The following is a 14,504-nucleotide window of genomic DNA, read 5'->3' as shown; positions in this document are numbered from 1 at the left end:
TACTATCTCATGAAATCTAACCAATTCGGATTACCGTGTCATGCAACCGTGTCTTCAGGGTGTTTTGTTACGTGTTACTTTAACTTATGCGTGCTAGTAACATTAACGGAGTGGGATAGTTGTTGTGCTCGCTGCAGCTGTTTTTTTAAGCGCTTTAATGCGTGCGTATACATCATGTCCGTGTAGTTTATGGGTGGTGCTCGTAGCCGACGAAAGTATCGCTCGCAAAGTTATTGCGGAGGCCCCAGTAGCGAACTCGGGACACTGCCCTCAGATTCAAATGTGTGCTGCGGTGTTGCACAAGTGAAAACCACCGCGTTCCTCATCTGTGTGTCTGTTTACACACCGACCGCCTGCTCGGATTTTTGTCGCCGTAAATTGTCCGCATTCCTTCCCTTCGGCGTACCTTGCCGCGCTGCTCGACGGGGGACCTTGAACCAAGCGTGATACCCACCTGCCCCCTTTCGCTCTCGGGAAGCTCCCGGAAACAGTTTCGCTTATCTCTTCATTACTCCCTCGTGATGCTTCCAACGGGCGAAGGCATGGCCAAGCTCGGTTTTGGATGTTCATGAAACAGGCCGCGCTTATCGCGCGGGGCCACTTTTTTTTTCCCTCTCTAATCTGGACCCATCCCCACCGCCACCCTTTCACTTTTCTGTATTTTTTTTCAATGCGCTGTTTGCGCTTAGCGTTTATACACCATAATTCCTTATAAGCTTTCAATATCGTTTCGAATCGCAAAAGCAGTGGAAAAACAAGAACTCGATCGAGTTGTGTTTCATATATCAAGTTTTAATTCAGAGAATATTGTCGGGATATATGTAATTATCTGTAATTATAATTTAGTGGAGATTAAAAGCAAGCACATTTATTAAGCTTAGTGCCATGCCTTTAAAAGCTTGCAAGTGTATTTACTCTACCAGCTGTTTTTTCACCGTAGGGTGACTAAGTTCGAGTACTTTAATTGCAGACAACCAGTTTACTGCAAGCGAGCTGCCGTCCCTGCTGCTGAGACTGCCCCCCTAGTGTGGAAGGTAGGTGTACCGAACAAGGATCTGTTTCACCTTTCTGCTTGGAATGAAAGGGTACAGAATATTTGGTTGGTGGTGCCACTGTAATACTGCACGAATAGCTTGCAAAAAATAAAAACAAAGAGCGGTACTATTTTGTATTCTACACCTGCACACTCGAGCAGATTGTTCTCTGAAATTAGAACAGCAGGTAGAAATGCCACAGCTGTTTTTCAATTACCAGTGCTATGAGAACAATTGCTGTGCGTAAACCTTAAATGCAGGAAATGTACTCTAGGGGAAAAAAAATGTTGTTAGCTTGCACTCATAGAGAAGCATTTTGCATGCTTTCCAGTAAAAATGTCTGAGTGCACTGTTTACATGGTATGGATGAACTGATAGCATGCTGCACAAACGCAAAATGAAGAAACAGGGAGATAGAGCAGTGAAAATGGCTTTTGGCATCTCACAGTATAAATAGTTTGTACTCTGTCCTGTTTCCGTCCTTACTCCTCTAGTGTTTGGGGAGCTCAGTATGAGTTCACAACAAACCAACCTCCCTGCAAGAAAACTTTGTTGCGTGGTATAGATATCTTTTCTTTTTCTACATCAATGCATAGACTCAGTGCTTTCTTTGTTGAGCTCATTCCATAGAGATGAAAACACTGAGTAGTTTTCCTCAGGCACATGTGAAAATCGCTCCATAAGTCTGCGCTCAGTATTCACACGTGCAATGCAAAGTGAGGGTATTAAAATACCTGCTTGCCAGCCTTTTATAGCATATTTATTTCTTTTTCAACAGCCGCTTCGCCAAGCACAACCACAAGAAGGCCCACACCACCATCACAGGTTTCACCAAGTGATGGTAAGTGCCAAAAGTGAGGGAGAAAATTATTGCAAAGTACACATCCTGCATCTGCATAAGGAAGTATGGACCAGTAGTAGTGATGTTTTCCTAGTAGATATGGACACCTAAGCCTGTGTAATATTGTCACAACCTATAATGTTGACAAAACCATACATATAGTTCAGGGCCTGCAACCCGTGATTTAGTTCACGCAATTATTTATATTTCAAATATAAGGTGGGTGCAGTTGGACCTACATAGTTCACACTGAAAATTGTGCTGTCCGATTTGTTGTGATGAGTGTAGCTCTGCGAGATAGGCCAGCGGAATATCATGCACAATCAAGGTGTGCATTCATGTAAATGTGGCTTATGCAGCCCAGATAGCTATTTATGAGATGAATAATTCAAAATCCTCCACTTTGTAAATGTCATTGCCTCTGTTCAGCATTTCATGAAATGTTCATTTTTGCAATGCTTTGTGATATTTCCTTAATCATGGATGATTCTTTGAAGATAAAATGCTTGGAATGTATAAATCAATTATGATTCCTGTCTCAGTCGCAGAATACACATTGCTTCCAATGAAAAATGGCATGGCAGCACATAGTGGTCCGTATATTAGTAGCCCTGTGATTGCGCCCTGATAGCTTAATCGTGATTTTTTTTTCTCTACTAGACTGATGAAAGCCTATACCTTCGCATTCTTCCATGTCTTTTTTTTTTCAGCTGAGCCTAGTCCGAGCGGCCTCCAATTTTCCAAGGAGGGCAGCAGCGCGGAGCAGATGCAAGAAACGCCAAAAAAGTGGGCGAAGAAAACGCAGCTCTGTGCACACCCTTCGCACCAAAAAGAAGCTGCTAACACTTCACTCACGAAGTGAAAGGTACCGCAAGGCAGTCGGTCAGATGAAAAAAAGGGACGAGGCGAGGCGAGTAACGCAGCAGGAGGTTTTAAACAAGCTTGAACCGGATTTGTCAAAGGACCTTTTTTGAACTGCTTAAAGCACGAATCAGGCTTGGTACATTCCCAAAAAAAAACAAAAAAACATTGGTCCAAATGGATGAAACAATTCACTCTCAATTCACGCTTCCTCAGAGAAATGCTTCACTTGCCACATGTGCGGACACTCAGGTGCTGGCTGGCAGACATCCCAATGACGCTTAGAATAACAGAGAGCTGAGCTAGTTGGTAAGTATTCATTGTAAAAAGACAGGGCGTGCAAACATGGACACAAGAAGGAAGTCAGGACACCACAAACGCCGACTAACAGTTGTTAGTCGGCGTTTGTGGTGTCCTGACTTCCTTCTTGTGTCCATGTTTGCACGCCCTGTCTTTTTACAATCCCAATGACACCTGGTATCATTCCAGGTGCCATGGATGCAATAGAATCAATCATTAAAGCTTGGCCTCTGCAAGACAAAGCATGCTGTCTTTTATTCGATTAAATAGCCTTGAAAAGACATTTGATGTACGATCAATCAAAAGATATAGTGATTGGCTACACATATGATGTAAACACAAGGACTTCTCGTGTGGCAAATGCAGCCATTCTAATGGCTGTGTCTGGCATATCGAGAATTTGGATGCAGCCAGTAGCCTTTGCAGTGTCCCGCAATGCAACGTCAGCTCTTGCAATGCACAAGCTGCTATTAGATGTAATTATGCAGCTTGAAAAAAAAAGGTCTTTTGGTAAAAGTGGTCATCTATGATCAAGGGTCAAACAATGTCAGCCTGTCAAGAATGCTGATCCATTCTCTTCATTAACCATGTTTTACTGTCAACAACTGCAAACTATACTTCATGTTTGACATCCCACACCTGATAAAATGCACGCGGAATAATTTGAGAAAACACAAGCTCACGATTGGCTCCGAGGTTGTTGACTGGGCGTACATTGAAACCTTTTACAAAAATACTCGCAAATCACGCCTCTAACACACCAACTGAACATCTAAAAAAGAAAGATTGCTAAGGAAGCTCAAAGAGCAACATATCTACAAGATGCCCTTTGCTGACACACGGCCGCTGGATAAAAAGTGCGCTTTTTCATCCAGCGGCCGTGGCTGACATAAGAGTGAAGTATGCCACACAAGTATTCAGTGAATCTGTCTCTGTGGCACTCCCCACTCTCATTGCCATTCAAGAGCTTCCTCTTGATGCTAAATTTACAGCTCTGTTCACAGAAAGAATGGATAAGATTTTTGACAGCCAGAACAATTCAACCCCAAAAAATCAGGATGATAAGTTGTGGTATGCAATGATTGATGGGTCGGAACACCGTGCTTCCCTTGAGTCATGCATCAGTTGGATTGCCCAATGGCACTTTGGTAGTCCTCGGGACAAGCAGCCGCGCACTGTTAAAGGTTGGCAGATTACAATCAAAGCCTTGTTGTTGCTGTGGACTGGTTTAAAAGAGGACTTTGATTTCACTCATCTTTTCACACGTTGATTGCAGCAAGATCCCCTAGAAAACTTTTTTGGAATCATTTGTCAAAAACATGGCTGCAATGAGACACCAAATGTGTACCAATTCGTGGCGGCTCTAAAACATATTTGGATTGGCAAGCTCTTCAAGCTTTCTCAAGGAAACTGTGAGGTGACAACAATTGCTTTCCTCAACAACTTGGAGAGTGCATCTGCATTGTTGTCAACTATAGCAGCACACCAACCACAAGCCACAGCACGCAGCAGGCCTCTGATTCATCTGATCTGCAGGCATCTTCACAAGATGCGACCGACATGGTGTATGAAAATGTTGTGTACCATGTCGCTGGTACTCTTGTGAACAGCTTTCTTGAACTGAGGACTAGTGAGTGCATATGTGAGAGAACACTCCTTGAAGTGGATGGAGGCTCTCTCCATGGACGACACCAATTCTTTGCACTACTCAAGGAAAGTGGTGTACCCGAGAAACTCCTCGGTTCCATTGCAGTAACCTCTGAATCATGTCTGAATTACATAAAGGAATTAGATTCGGCCTTCAGACATGAAATCAACTATTGTGCACATTTTTCCAATGTGTGCAAAAATCTGGTGGAAAGGATGCCAATCCGGCAAGCTATTTTCTGTTCAGTTGGCTGCACTGAGAAATTTCTTAATATTCTGCCGCACAAGGCTACATTGGCACATTACATTTGTAAACAAAAACACACGAGAAACAAAGTCAAGGCACAGTGCTTCTGCCAGCAATAACGTAAAGTAGCAGGCTAAATTTATCCTGTGCCTTTCTAGAACATGATTATGTAAATTGGATTTCTAGTGCAGCCTTCTGCACCCATTTCCTATCCATTTTTTAGATGTGTTGCACTATTTCTTTTTTTATGTGTATATGTACGTATTTTTATGTATATATGTATCTTTTATGTAGGTATATATTTATATATGTGTATTTATAATTCCGCTGTGGTTGTATGTAATGCATTGACTACTTTTGCTCCTGCTGTGTTACTTTTGTATTATACAAGTTTAACCGACTAACTTTTTTTTTGAAGCCTTGTGTGCCCCTATCAGCATGAGTATTACAACCAGAGGTTCTGGATTGCTTTAGTATTGGGAAATGCCAACACTTCCCAAAATGCACTGGAAAACCCTGCTCGTTCTGCTTTCTTTCTGTTTGCTTGACATGGATTGGAAGGCAATCAAACATCCAGCCTCCCAAAAAATGCCAAAATTTATATAATACTGACGACTCGTTTTACACTGAAGCAGTCTTTACAAACAGTAACAGTGTGATTAATTCACAATGAACGTTGCAAAAACAGTTTGATTAATAAAAAGTGTGGAGGTTTTATGTCCAAAAACCATGATACGAATATGAGGCATGCAGTAGTGGAGCACTTCAGATATTTTGAGCATCTGGCGTTTTTTTAACGTGCACCTAAATCTAGGCAGATGGTCCTCAGCATATTGCATCCATTGATATGCAGCCGGGATTCAATCCCACTACGTTCGGGCCAGCAGTTGAGCACCGTAACCACTAGACCACTGCAACGGGCCACAAAGGTTGAAGCATGCATGAATTCAGGTGCTCACCAAGTCCAAAAGATTTTCAGCACCCAGGGGCTCTCTCACTTTTCACTTACAAACCTCTGGTCATGACTGTTGTGCCACTGCAAAGAACTGATGGTGTCAGCTATTCACAGGCATAAAAGATACATTGATGAAGTGCTCAGCTCTGTGAGGATTCCAGAGGGGTTTGTGCAGAAGCTGCGACTCGGTTGACATGCATGTTAGTTTGAAGTAGAAGCATGCATCCATACTCACTGAAACTATTCACAACGTACTGTTTGTGTAGAGCAACTGTGTTTCTTGTTTAACTAAACTCTGCAAACTCCGACATTCCACTTCCTGAACCAATGAATGACAAGTGATGCAGTTCTAGTTAGTGACACATTATGATGAAACTGTGCAGCGTTCCCCATCTGCAATTTAAGTACTGCTCAGAAAATCTTCTGACATTGTGATGGATCCAACATGATACCTGGTAGAAAAATAATAGGGAAGCTGCGTTCAACTTTGCATTTTACTCTACTTATTTCTTTGATAAGATGCTTATCTTCGTGTATATTTCATGTTACCTTGAGTATTTCGCACAACTTCGAACTTGACTAATGACCTGTGATCATTCCTGTTATGCACCAGTCACAACCACAATGTTTCCACAAATTTCAAAGGTCACCTCTGCAACTGAGTCTAGACCACACTTTGTTGCGTTCTTCTCCCTTTATTACTTGAAAATTAAAGCATGCTGTGTCCTGTTCACATCACGTGAGCTTGCCTACAACACATTTACCTGGAGGAAAACATGATCAGGGATAGCTGAGCCAAATGGTAGATTTGTCTCACTGCTTTTACAATATGCTGTAGCACTGCAGCATATTATGACATTGATCTACTTATGCTCCATGGGTTCGTCTACATGAGCCAAAGGCTATGACTGTTAGGTGCACTTTCTGTGTACATATATGCATAAGTATGTGTGTGTGTGTATGTGCAAAAGGGAGTGACACAACGCAGGGCAATAAAAAAAAAAGTACAGGAAAGGGTGTTTTTCCTATACCCCTTGTTTTCTTCGGCTTGCGTTGCGTCATTATCTTTTGCACAGTATGCACCAACCATTCGAACAACTTGTTTTGTTATGATATATTTCAATGCGCGGGATTGTTTCGCTTCATGCTGCTAGTCATAATCTGTACAACTCGTATGTGTACACTTATTTACGCTGATGTAGCACTTTATATGCTTACCCTGCTTATGTGATTGTATTATGCTGTATTATGCGTTTTCGTATCCTATTTATATTGTACGCGTGCTCGATGTACGCATTCCTGTATTCAGGTTTTACCACAGCAGTATTTCGAATCTTTTTCGTTTTCTTTTGTTATTGTTACCGATATTATAGCCCAAATATTGCCTAAACGTGCAGCAATTTACGTTTCCTTCAATAAAATGTCATGCGAAGAAAGTTATATGCGCTTTTTGCTTCTCGAGCGAGCGCCGAAAGCGGCTGCTATGCAGCTGCGACGGCGCCGCTCGCCACCATTCGCCATGCTACCACAGAGGCTACAACGAAGCAGAAAAACAACTACACACATTACGTACGTACATCGGCAATAAAGAGAGAAGACAGTGCAGTAGCAATTAGTGCGCAAACGCTCGAACCGACGTCGCGGCCGCGGGGCCGGCGGCACCACGAGCGAGGAAGCGACCGCAAACGGGCGCGGCCATATTGGATTTTTTCCTTTCGGATTGGCTCGCCTCCAGCAGAAATCCAAAATCCAGTCAACTACCGCCCAGCCCAGAGGGGCGATCGGAGATCTGTTCGTTCCGCTTGTTCGTTCTCCTGGGGGAGAACAAGCGCGCTGATTGGCTGAAGCCGGACAACTCACGCCATTCTAAGGGGCGTGGCCATTTCTTTTTTTTTCTTGATGTTTTCTTTTTTGATGACGTCATGCCGCGTCATAACGAGCATGTCGTCTGCTAAAAGTGAACGGAGAGCGAGCCCGTTCGCTCGCGTTCTCTCGAGCGAACAATGGCGTCGCACGGCATGTATTTCGAGTGATGCGGCGGTTGCGGCTGCCGCAACAGCTGATTTTGAGGAAATGGCGCTTGCAACGGTGCTTCCTTGCTACGTTGGCGTTTCTCGAAGCAGATGGTGCGAAATCCGTTTGAAGAGATGAGCGAGTGTGAATTCCGGCGTCGCTTTCGTTTCTCGAAACGTACTGTACCTTGGTTGTGCGACGATCTCGGCCCCGTCATCGGGTGCCAACGAACCAGTGGGATTTAAACAGAGCGGAAGGCGTTGTGCGCGCTGAGATTTTTGCGATCGGATGCTTCCAGCGAGCTGTCGGCTGCGAGGAATTCAGCGGCCTGTCGCAGTCGTCCGTCAGGAACACGCCATTACTGTCGCTCACGGGCAAAAACGGTGGGTGGCCTTTTCCGGAGACCACAGACGCGAAGAGCGAACAAAGGCGGCGTTCGCGCGGCTCGGGCAGATTCCCGTTGTGGTCGGGTGCGTGGATGGTACGCTCATCGCAATCCCGAAGCCCCATGGCCTGAGCTCCGCGGACACGACGCATTACATGTCGGGGAAGGGACTCTACGCATTCAACACCATGATCGTGAGTATTATTCATGCATTGCATGCGTAGCGAATTGTTTCATTTATATCGCTTAAACTTTCCGCTTTACTGAGGCTGTTGCAACTGAGTATAAGTGGGAGCGGCATTTTCGATCTATCCAGAACGGGAATTGGTTCGTTTCAGGGCACTTCGCTTAGGATAAGCGATGAAATCATGTGACGCGGAGTACACTTTGGTTCAGCGGCCTGCACAGTGCATAATATTACCGTTGCTCGTTCGCCATGTGTACCCGAAGCTTGATTCTCGATTTGTATTTGTTGAGATTAGCGCTCCCAGAATGTGCCGTAGTATGTCCTTATTGTTCATTGTCGTGATGGACGTTACATGGATCAATACATGGATGGATGAATAAACTTTATTTCGGTCCCTCGGAACGCGCCCTAGCATGTACATTAAATACGGATTGTTTCATAACCCTTTTTTCAGTCGAAGTTTTTCGTGTTGTAGATATTTTGTGATACATTGCCTTAAACATACAGCAATAATTTGGTTAAAAGGCTTTGGTGGCTGAAAGATGGGTTGTTCCAAGCAGTAAACATGCAGACTACCCTTTGACACTGCATTGTCCTCGTGTTAGAACTTATGGTACAAGTCCTACCCTGTCGATGATTTGTCCATAGCTATGTTTCAACAGTCAGTAACAGTGAAGACAGATGTAGTTACATTAACATAATACCCAACATTGTACCCAAGGTCATTTATGGGTACAATTTTGACTGAATTGAATTCTGCAGACATGTGATGCCGACCTCTGGATGTCAGTCCATGTTTCCTGGGGTCATGTCATGACTAGTGGGTATGGCGGGGGAGCCCTCTCCGTCAGCACCTGGAAGCAAAACTTCGGCTTGCTTGGTAAGTGCTGTCAATGCTTGCCACATTCAAGATGTTATCACTACAGCTGTCATGCCGACCTCGTGCAGGAGACTCCAGCTATACATTAGAACCGTGGTTCCTGACACCAGTGCCCGGACGACCAGCTCGTGGCACCCCTGATGACCACTACAACAAGGCCCACACCGCCATGCGCAATGTTGTGGAGTGGTGCATCGCTGTAAGCTTGTGCACAGCTGCTCAAGCATCATTGCTGCTTGTGCAGCTCTGCACGACATTGCGTTGGCGGCACATGAGCCTGTTCTCGAAGGAAACGATGACGACACCGACGATGCTGACTGCTGCCAGCAGCAGCTGAGCTACCACCACCACCACCACCACAACGGGAGCCAGCAGCAGCGCAACCGTGTAGTGAACCTGTTTCGAGAACTACAGGGCCTGCATGCTTGAGCACCTGCGCAGAGTACGCCGCCGCCTGCAACGACCTCGGCAGCATTGCGTGGTGCGTGTTTGTCTTTGTTCAATGTGTTTGTCACTGTTTTTTTTTTTACTACGCTTCAAATGTTTGCTACACATATCAACGAAACAGCGTTCTCCTATCAATGAATAACCCCCTTGAATAGGTTGGCAAAAAATGTGAAGCTCACCCTGACTCACTCGTGAAATATATTTTGCTCTTGGGGCTCACTCAAACTCAGACTCACCAAAATTTTCCTCAAGCGGATTCACTCGGACTCAGGCTCACTAAAATGTTTTCACCCGGACTCGAACTCACCAATGTATTACTCACTTGGACTCACAGCTCGATCTGAATCTGAGTGAGTCGACTCATGAGTGATTTTGCCGACCTATGCCCCCTTGTCACACAACGCCATGCTGATGAAATGCTTCGACCAGGTTGTAAAATATGGCGCTTCACACTAAGCACAAGTGAGAGCTCAACTGTGAATGGCACATGGTGCCATTCACAGCCAAAGTGGTAACCGGAAAAGGCTGTTTGAATCAGGACAGCAAGATGCGGTAGCTTTAGTGCAACAAGAATCGTGCTTGTAAATGAAATGAACAACAAGGGTGGTGTCAGAATTGAAATTTTATTACAAGTATCACGAGCAATGCACATAAAAAGCAAAATAAATAAATATCCTTTAAATTTAATGCCAAGGAAAAGAATACAAAAGTAGCTTCCTTTTATAATATACAAATGGAGTTATTACAAAGTGCCTGCTGCTCCTCTGCAACAACACACGCGTCTCGCAGCACGAAAGTCATTGTATTACATGAAAACAAGGCACAGTCGAACCGGTATTAATTGAACTCGCTAAAAAATGCAAGTTGTTGGTTGCTGATATGTCTTCCTCTATTATTGATTTCTGTTTGTACCCAATCCTGTTATCTAAACACTTCTAAGCAACAGAACACGTATTCGTCAACTGTTTTTTGGTCTTGCAATATTTCAAAATTGTGCAACCTAGACCTTTCACAAACGCTTTTCTTTTTTTCTAGGACGTGTAAAAATCGATAGAAAACGTACAGTGTGCCACAATATTCTACACGTATACACTATAAACATTAAAGATACACTACAGTGCACTCTGTGCATATACTACAAAATTGCTCAATGCATGACTTTGTATAATGAGATTTTAAAAAATGACATGGCAAAACATGATTTATAAATGAAACCACACTGTGCTATGCACATGTACTACAAAACTGCTGAATGCATCACCTCGCACGACGAGATTAAAAACAAATGACATCGCAGGACACGATTTACCATTGCTCTACACTTTACTATGTACAATGAAACAGCACATCAGTGCTTCTGATATGCAGAAAAAGAAAATTAACTGAAAGAAAATTGCAGGGCACCATTGAAGCAAACCAGCGTATCATAGCTCGTGATGTGAACAAAAATAAATCTACATATATGTACAACTAGTCTTTACAAATCACTGTGCAGGTGCCTTCCGCTGCAATGAGGGCCCGGGCGAGGGTACCAACGCCTTGCAATTTGTGGACCGCGTCACCGAGAAGTTGAACCTGGCGCAGCTTTCCAATGATGCCTGGCCCTGCCGCCTGGTGTTTGCGGCTAGTAACTCCAGCGCCTCGGCCTGCCGGTTGCCCCCATCTCGCAGCTGCGGCATGAGCTGGAAACCAAGAAATGTGTTGCCATTATCATCTATAAATTTCCTGCTACCGACTCTTCGCTGGAAGCTTCTGTTCGTGAAGAGTTTCAGTGTGTGCAACAATTTCCTCTCTGTTGAAAATCCACTGACCCAACGGCATCCATGAATGGTGCTTGGTTCACCGCACAACCGCACCCCAAGTGCAGGGTAGCCAACCGAGCCAAAGCTTGGTTAACCTCCCTGCCTTTCCTCTTCGTATCTCTCTCTCTCTCTCTCAACGCACTCGTTTGGACAGACCAAAGCGGTGCCGGAATTCATTTTCGCTCATCTCATCAAACGCATCTCACGCCTCTAACCATCTCTGCATGAGAAGCAACCAAACAGCCCTTTTCAGGGCTACACAATCGTTTGCCCGGCTTTACGCGATGACTGACACAATCTCCTTCCGAAACCCTAGCTGCTGCAGTATGCGAAACATACAGCAAGCAGGTGTAACACAGGTGCAAACATGTGCATTTGTGTATGATGGTATGTGAAAAAGTTATATAACGAGCTTGCTTTTTGAACAGTATATTTAGCAATAGCACATTTTCAGTTTCACTTTTGAAGCAATTGACAAAACAGGGAAACATTTCAAGATGTTGAACATTTTTGCAATGCTACCTTTTTGCTACATTTCACCATAACTGCAAGGCAGGACACCTGTTTATTCCATCTGACAGTTATGCATACAACTAGCTCCTGCAACCGTTTGCCAAATTTTTTTTGTGCAGCCTTTTGTCTTTATGCCCACAGATGTCATCTCTTCACAAACATATGCCTGCACGCATGAGCATCACCTGTGAGCATGTAACACCATCTACAGTTAATCAAAAACATCAGCGAAACTTACGAGTTGGGGCACGGGAAAGATCCTGGGCCACATCCTCTTCAGCCACACCAGTAGCAGCTGGAGCAGGGCTCACCTGTTATAAGAAGTTTCTTGATTGACACACTGAGTGCAATAAGAAGTATGGAATGGAAGTGGACAATAGCAATGTTTTTTTAGAATGTTTCAACAGCGGCATGCTATGACACACAGACTTCGGAGAGAGGGGTGGAGGGAGGCAAGCCTACTGGCTACGCACCTCACTCGACTCGAGGGTCTGAGAAATGGGTTGGAACACGTAGGGTGCTCTAATGAGCTTCGAAATATAGTTCGCGGCTGTTCTTTCGTCATCACCGCAAATGTGGCTGTTTCGCATTCTGTTCTGGGCGGCGCAACGTGTTAGCACCTCAGCTAACGCGGCGGCCGGGTGATCCACTCGATATTGTTTGAAAAAGTAAAACTAACAGCGCGTAATGGCTCGAAGCAAACGAGCCCACTTGTTCGCAGCATACAAGTAACAATGATATTCTAAGCCAGTGCTTACCGATTCAGACCACACGAACTATGGGCCTCGCACACTCGTCCCTATCAAGCACGACGCGGCCGCGGTAATCCGAAATCTGGCCGCCTCTGGTGCCGCTGTAAAGCACAAGCGGGACGTGTAAGATGACCGACCACAATACAATTGTGCTCGCACTCACCTCTGCTGCCCTCGGAGTTTGGCAAGACCCTGCTGCGAATAGTAGCGCTCATTCCTCCATCGGGCCTGCCACTGGGCCCTGGTGTTACGCGCAGGGACTTCTTCGTTCAAAAGCGCTACTAGCTCCTGCCACATGTCGTCCCGGTCCTCCCTCGTGAAAGACGGCTCCAGCGGGCACGACAGCGTCGCGATCTGTGGGTGCTCTTTCACAAAAGCCAGCAGAAGCTCCTTTTGACGATCCGACACCCGAGAACCAACGCAGACGTTGCGATCGGACGACATTTTGAAACTACGTCAGCCGCTACTTTTCTCTTTTTTTTTTTCGCGTGCGCGACACCATCTAGCGACGACGTCAAAAAAAACTACCATTATTAAATATCATCACTCAAAGCTGTTGCTGTTTGAAAGAGTGTTTGAGCTTGAGAAGCAAAAACAATAATTTTCTGTAAAGTAATTATATTTATTAAAAGGCGAGAAACGCTTCACGGTCCCTGTGCCGACGTCACAGGATGCGCGTCTACTTCCGGAAAGCTGTCCGCTTCACGATTGGCTGTTCTCTTCCTCTCGGCGGTTCTAGGCGGGAGCGCTGCGCCTCCTCTCACTTCTGTGACGTAGGCACCGCAGAACGAACGCGGAACGAACAGATCTCCGATCGCCCCTCAGGAACCGCCACCGTCGCCGGAAGCGGAAAAACGTCCCCATTGGCCCTATGGGTATGTCACTCCACTGCCGCAGCTTCCGCCGATCGGATGGTTCGAGGGAGAGGTTCTTTGCAGTACGTTCCACATGGCTTTCCTTTGCGCATGCGTGGCCGTCGCGTGTTCTGTGGCACAGGCATGTCGGGCGTGTGGTAGTGCGGTAGTACGGTCCCTAGAATATACTGAGCGTAGGGGTAGTGCCGCTTTGCCGCGGCTGCGACTACGCTCAGCACTTGTTGAGAGCAGATTCCGTGCCACTTTTCCTACGGCGCGAGTCACTGTGGAGCCTGCAGTGGCGACAGCACCTGAAGAAGATGTAAGCACCTGCGGGACTTTTTAGTAGCGACTGACATTTGCGTGCGTTAGACATTGCCGTACTTATGGCGTTTACCGTACGGAGGTGCTAAGATGCCCCAATGAAATGGCCTGTACTGAAGTACAATAAAAACTCAGGGTCCCTTATGCATTTGCCTGAGACGACTGGAAGGTGAAAGCCATCAAGATGTTCTAGATGAATTACCAACCCGTTCGAACGCTCACGTTAATAGGCCTAGTTGCTGCATAACCTCGCAGGTAAGAACTTCAGCACAAACGAGGACAAATTACAAAGAGGTGAGACGAGCCCTGGCGCAGTGCGCGTGTTCCGCCCTATTGGCGCTGAAGGTTTCACCTTCAAAATGTACTGAAGTAACATCTGTATCGGATGGAATGGACTAGTACAAGCACAGACCCTTAATATTTTCATGAAGCTAGATGCATGGGTCGCGGGCCGCTGCGGAT

The 14,504-nt window shown here is 45.3% G+C and overlaps 1 protein-coding gene and 1 long non-coding RNA gene across 2 annotated transcripts; one reads left to right on the top strand and one right to left on the bottom strand.

Annotated features, from left to right (window-relative positions):
• Positions 1 to 8,043: 8,043 nt before the first annotated feature.
• LOC125758495 (putative nuclease HARBI1) lies at positions 8,044 to 11,724 on the top strand. Its single transcript, XM_049415807.1, has 4 exons — positions 8,044 to 8,477; positions 9,233 to 9,350; positions 9,419 to 9,831; positions 11,293 to 11,724. The coding sequence occupies exons 1-3, from the start codon at positions 8,187 to 8,189 to the stop codon at positions 9,685 to 9,687; spliced, it is 678 nt and encodes a 225-aa protein (XP_049271764.1). The 5' UTR covers positions 8,044 to 8,186; the 3' UTR covers positions 9,688 to 9,831; positions 11,293 to 11,724.
• Positions 11,394 to 12,950, bottom strand: LOC125758496 (uncharacterized). Its single transcript, XR_007416129.1, has 3 exons — positions 12,871 to 12,950; positions 12,351 to 12,423; positions 11,394 to 11,479 (listed from the first exon to the last, which is right to left on the bottom strand). It is a non-coding gene; the product is annotated as an uncharacterized LOC125758496 (long non-coding RNA).
• Positions 12,951 to 14,504: the final 1,554 nt, after the last annotated feature.

This window comes from Rhipicephalus sanguineus, chromosome 5 (genome assembly GCF_013339695.2).
Source record: "Rhipicephalus sanguineus isolate Rsan-2018 chromosome 5, BIME_Rsan_1.4, whole genome shotgun sequence".
Lineage (NCBI taxonomy): Eukaryota > Metazoa > Arthropoda > Arachnida > Ixodida > Ixodidae > Rhipicephalus > Rhipicephalus sanguineus.
Note: the sequence above shows the minus strand (reverse complement) of the source record. Positions and strands in the feature narration are given on the sequence as shown.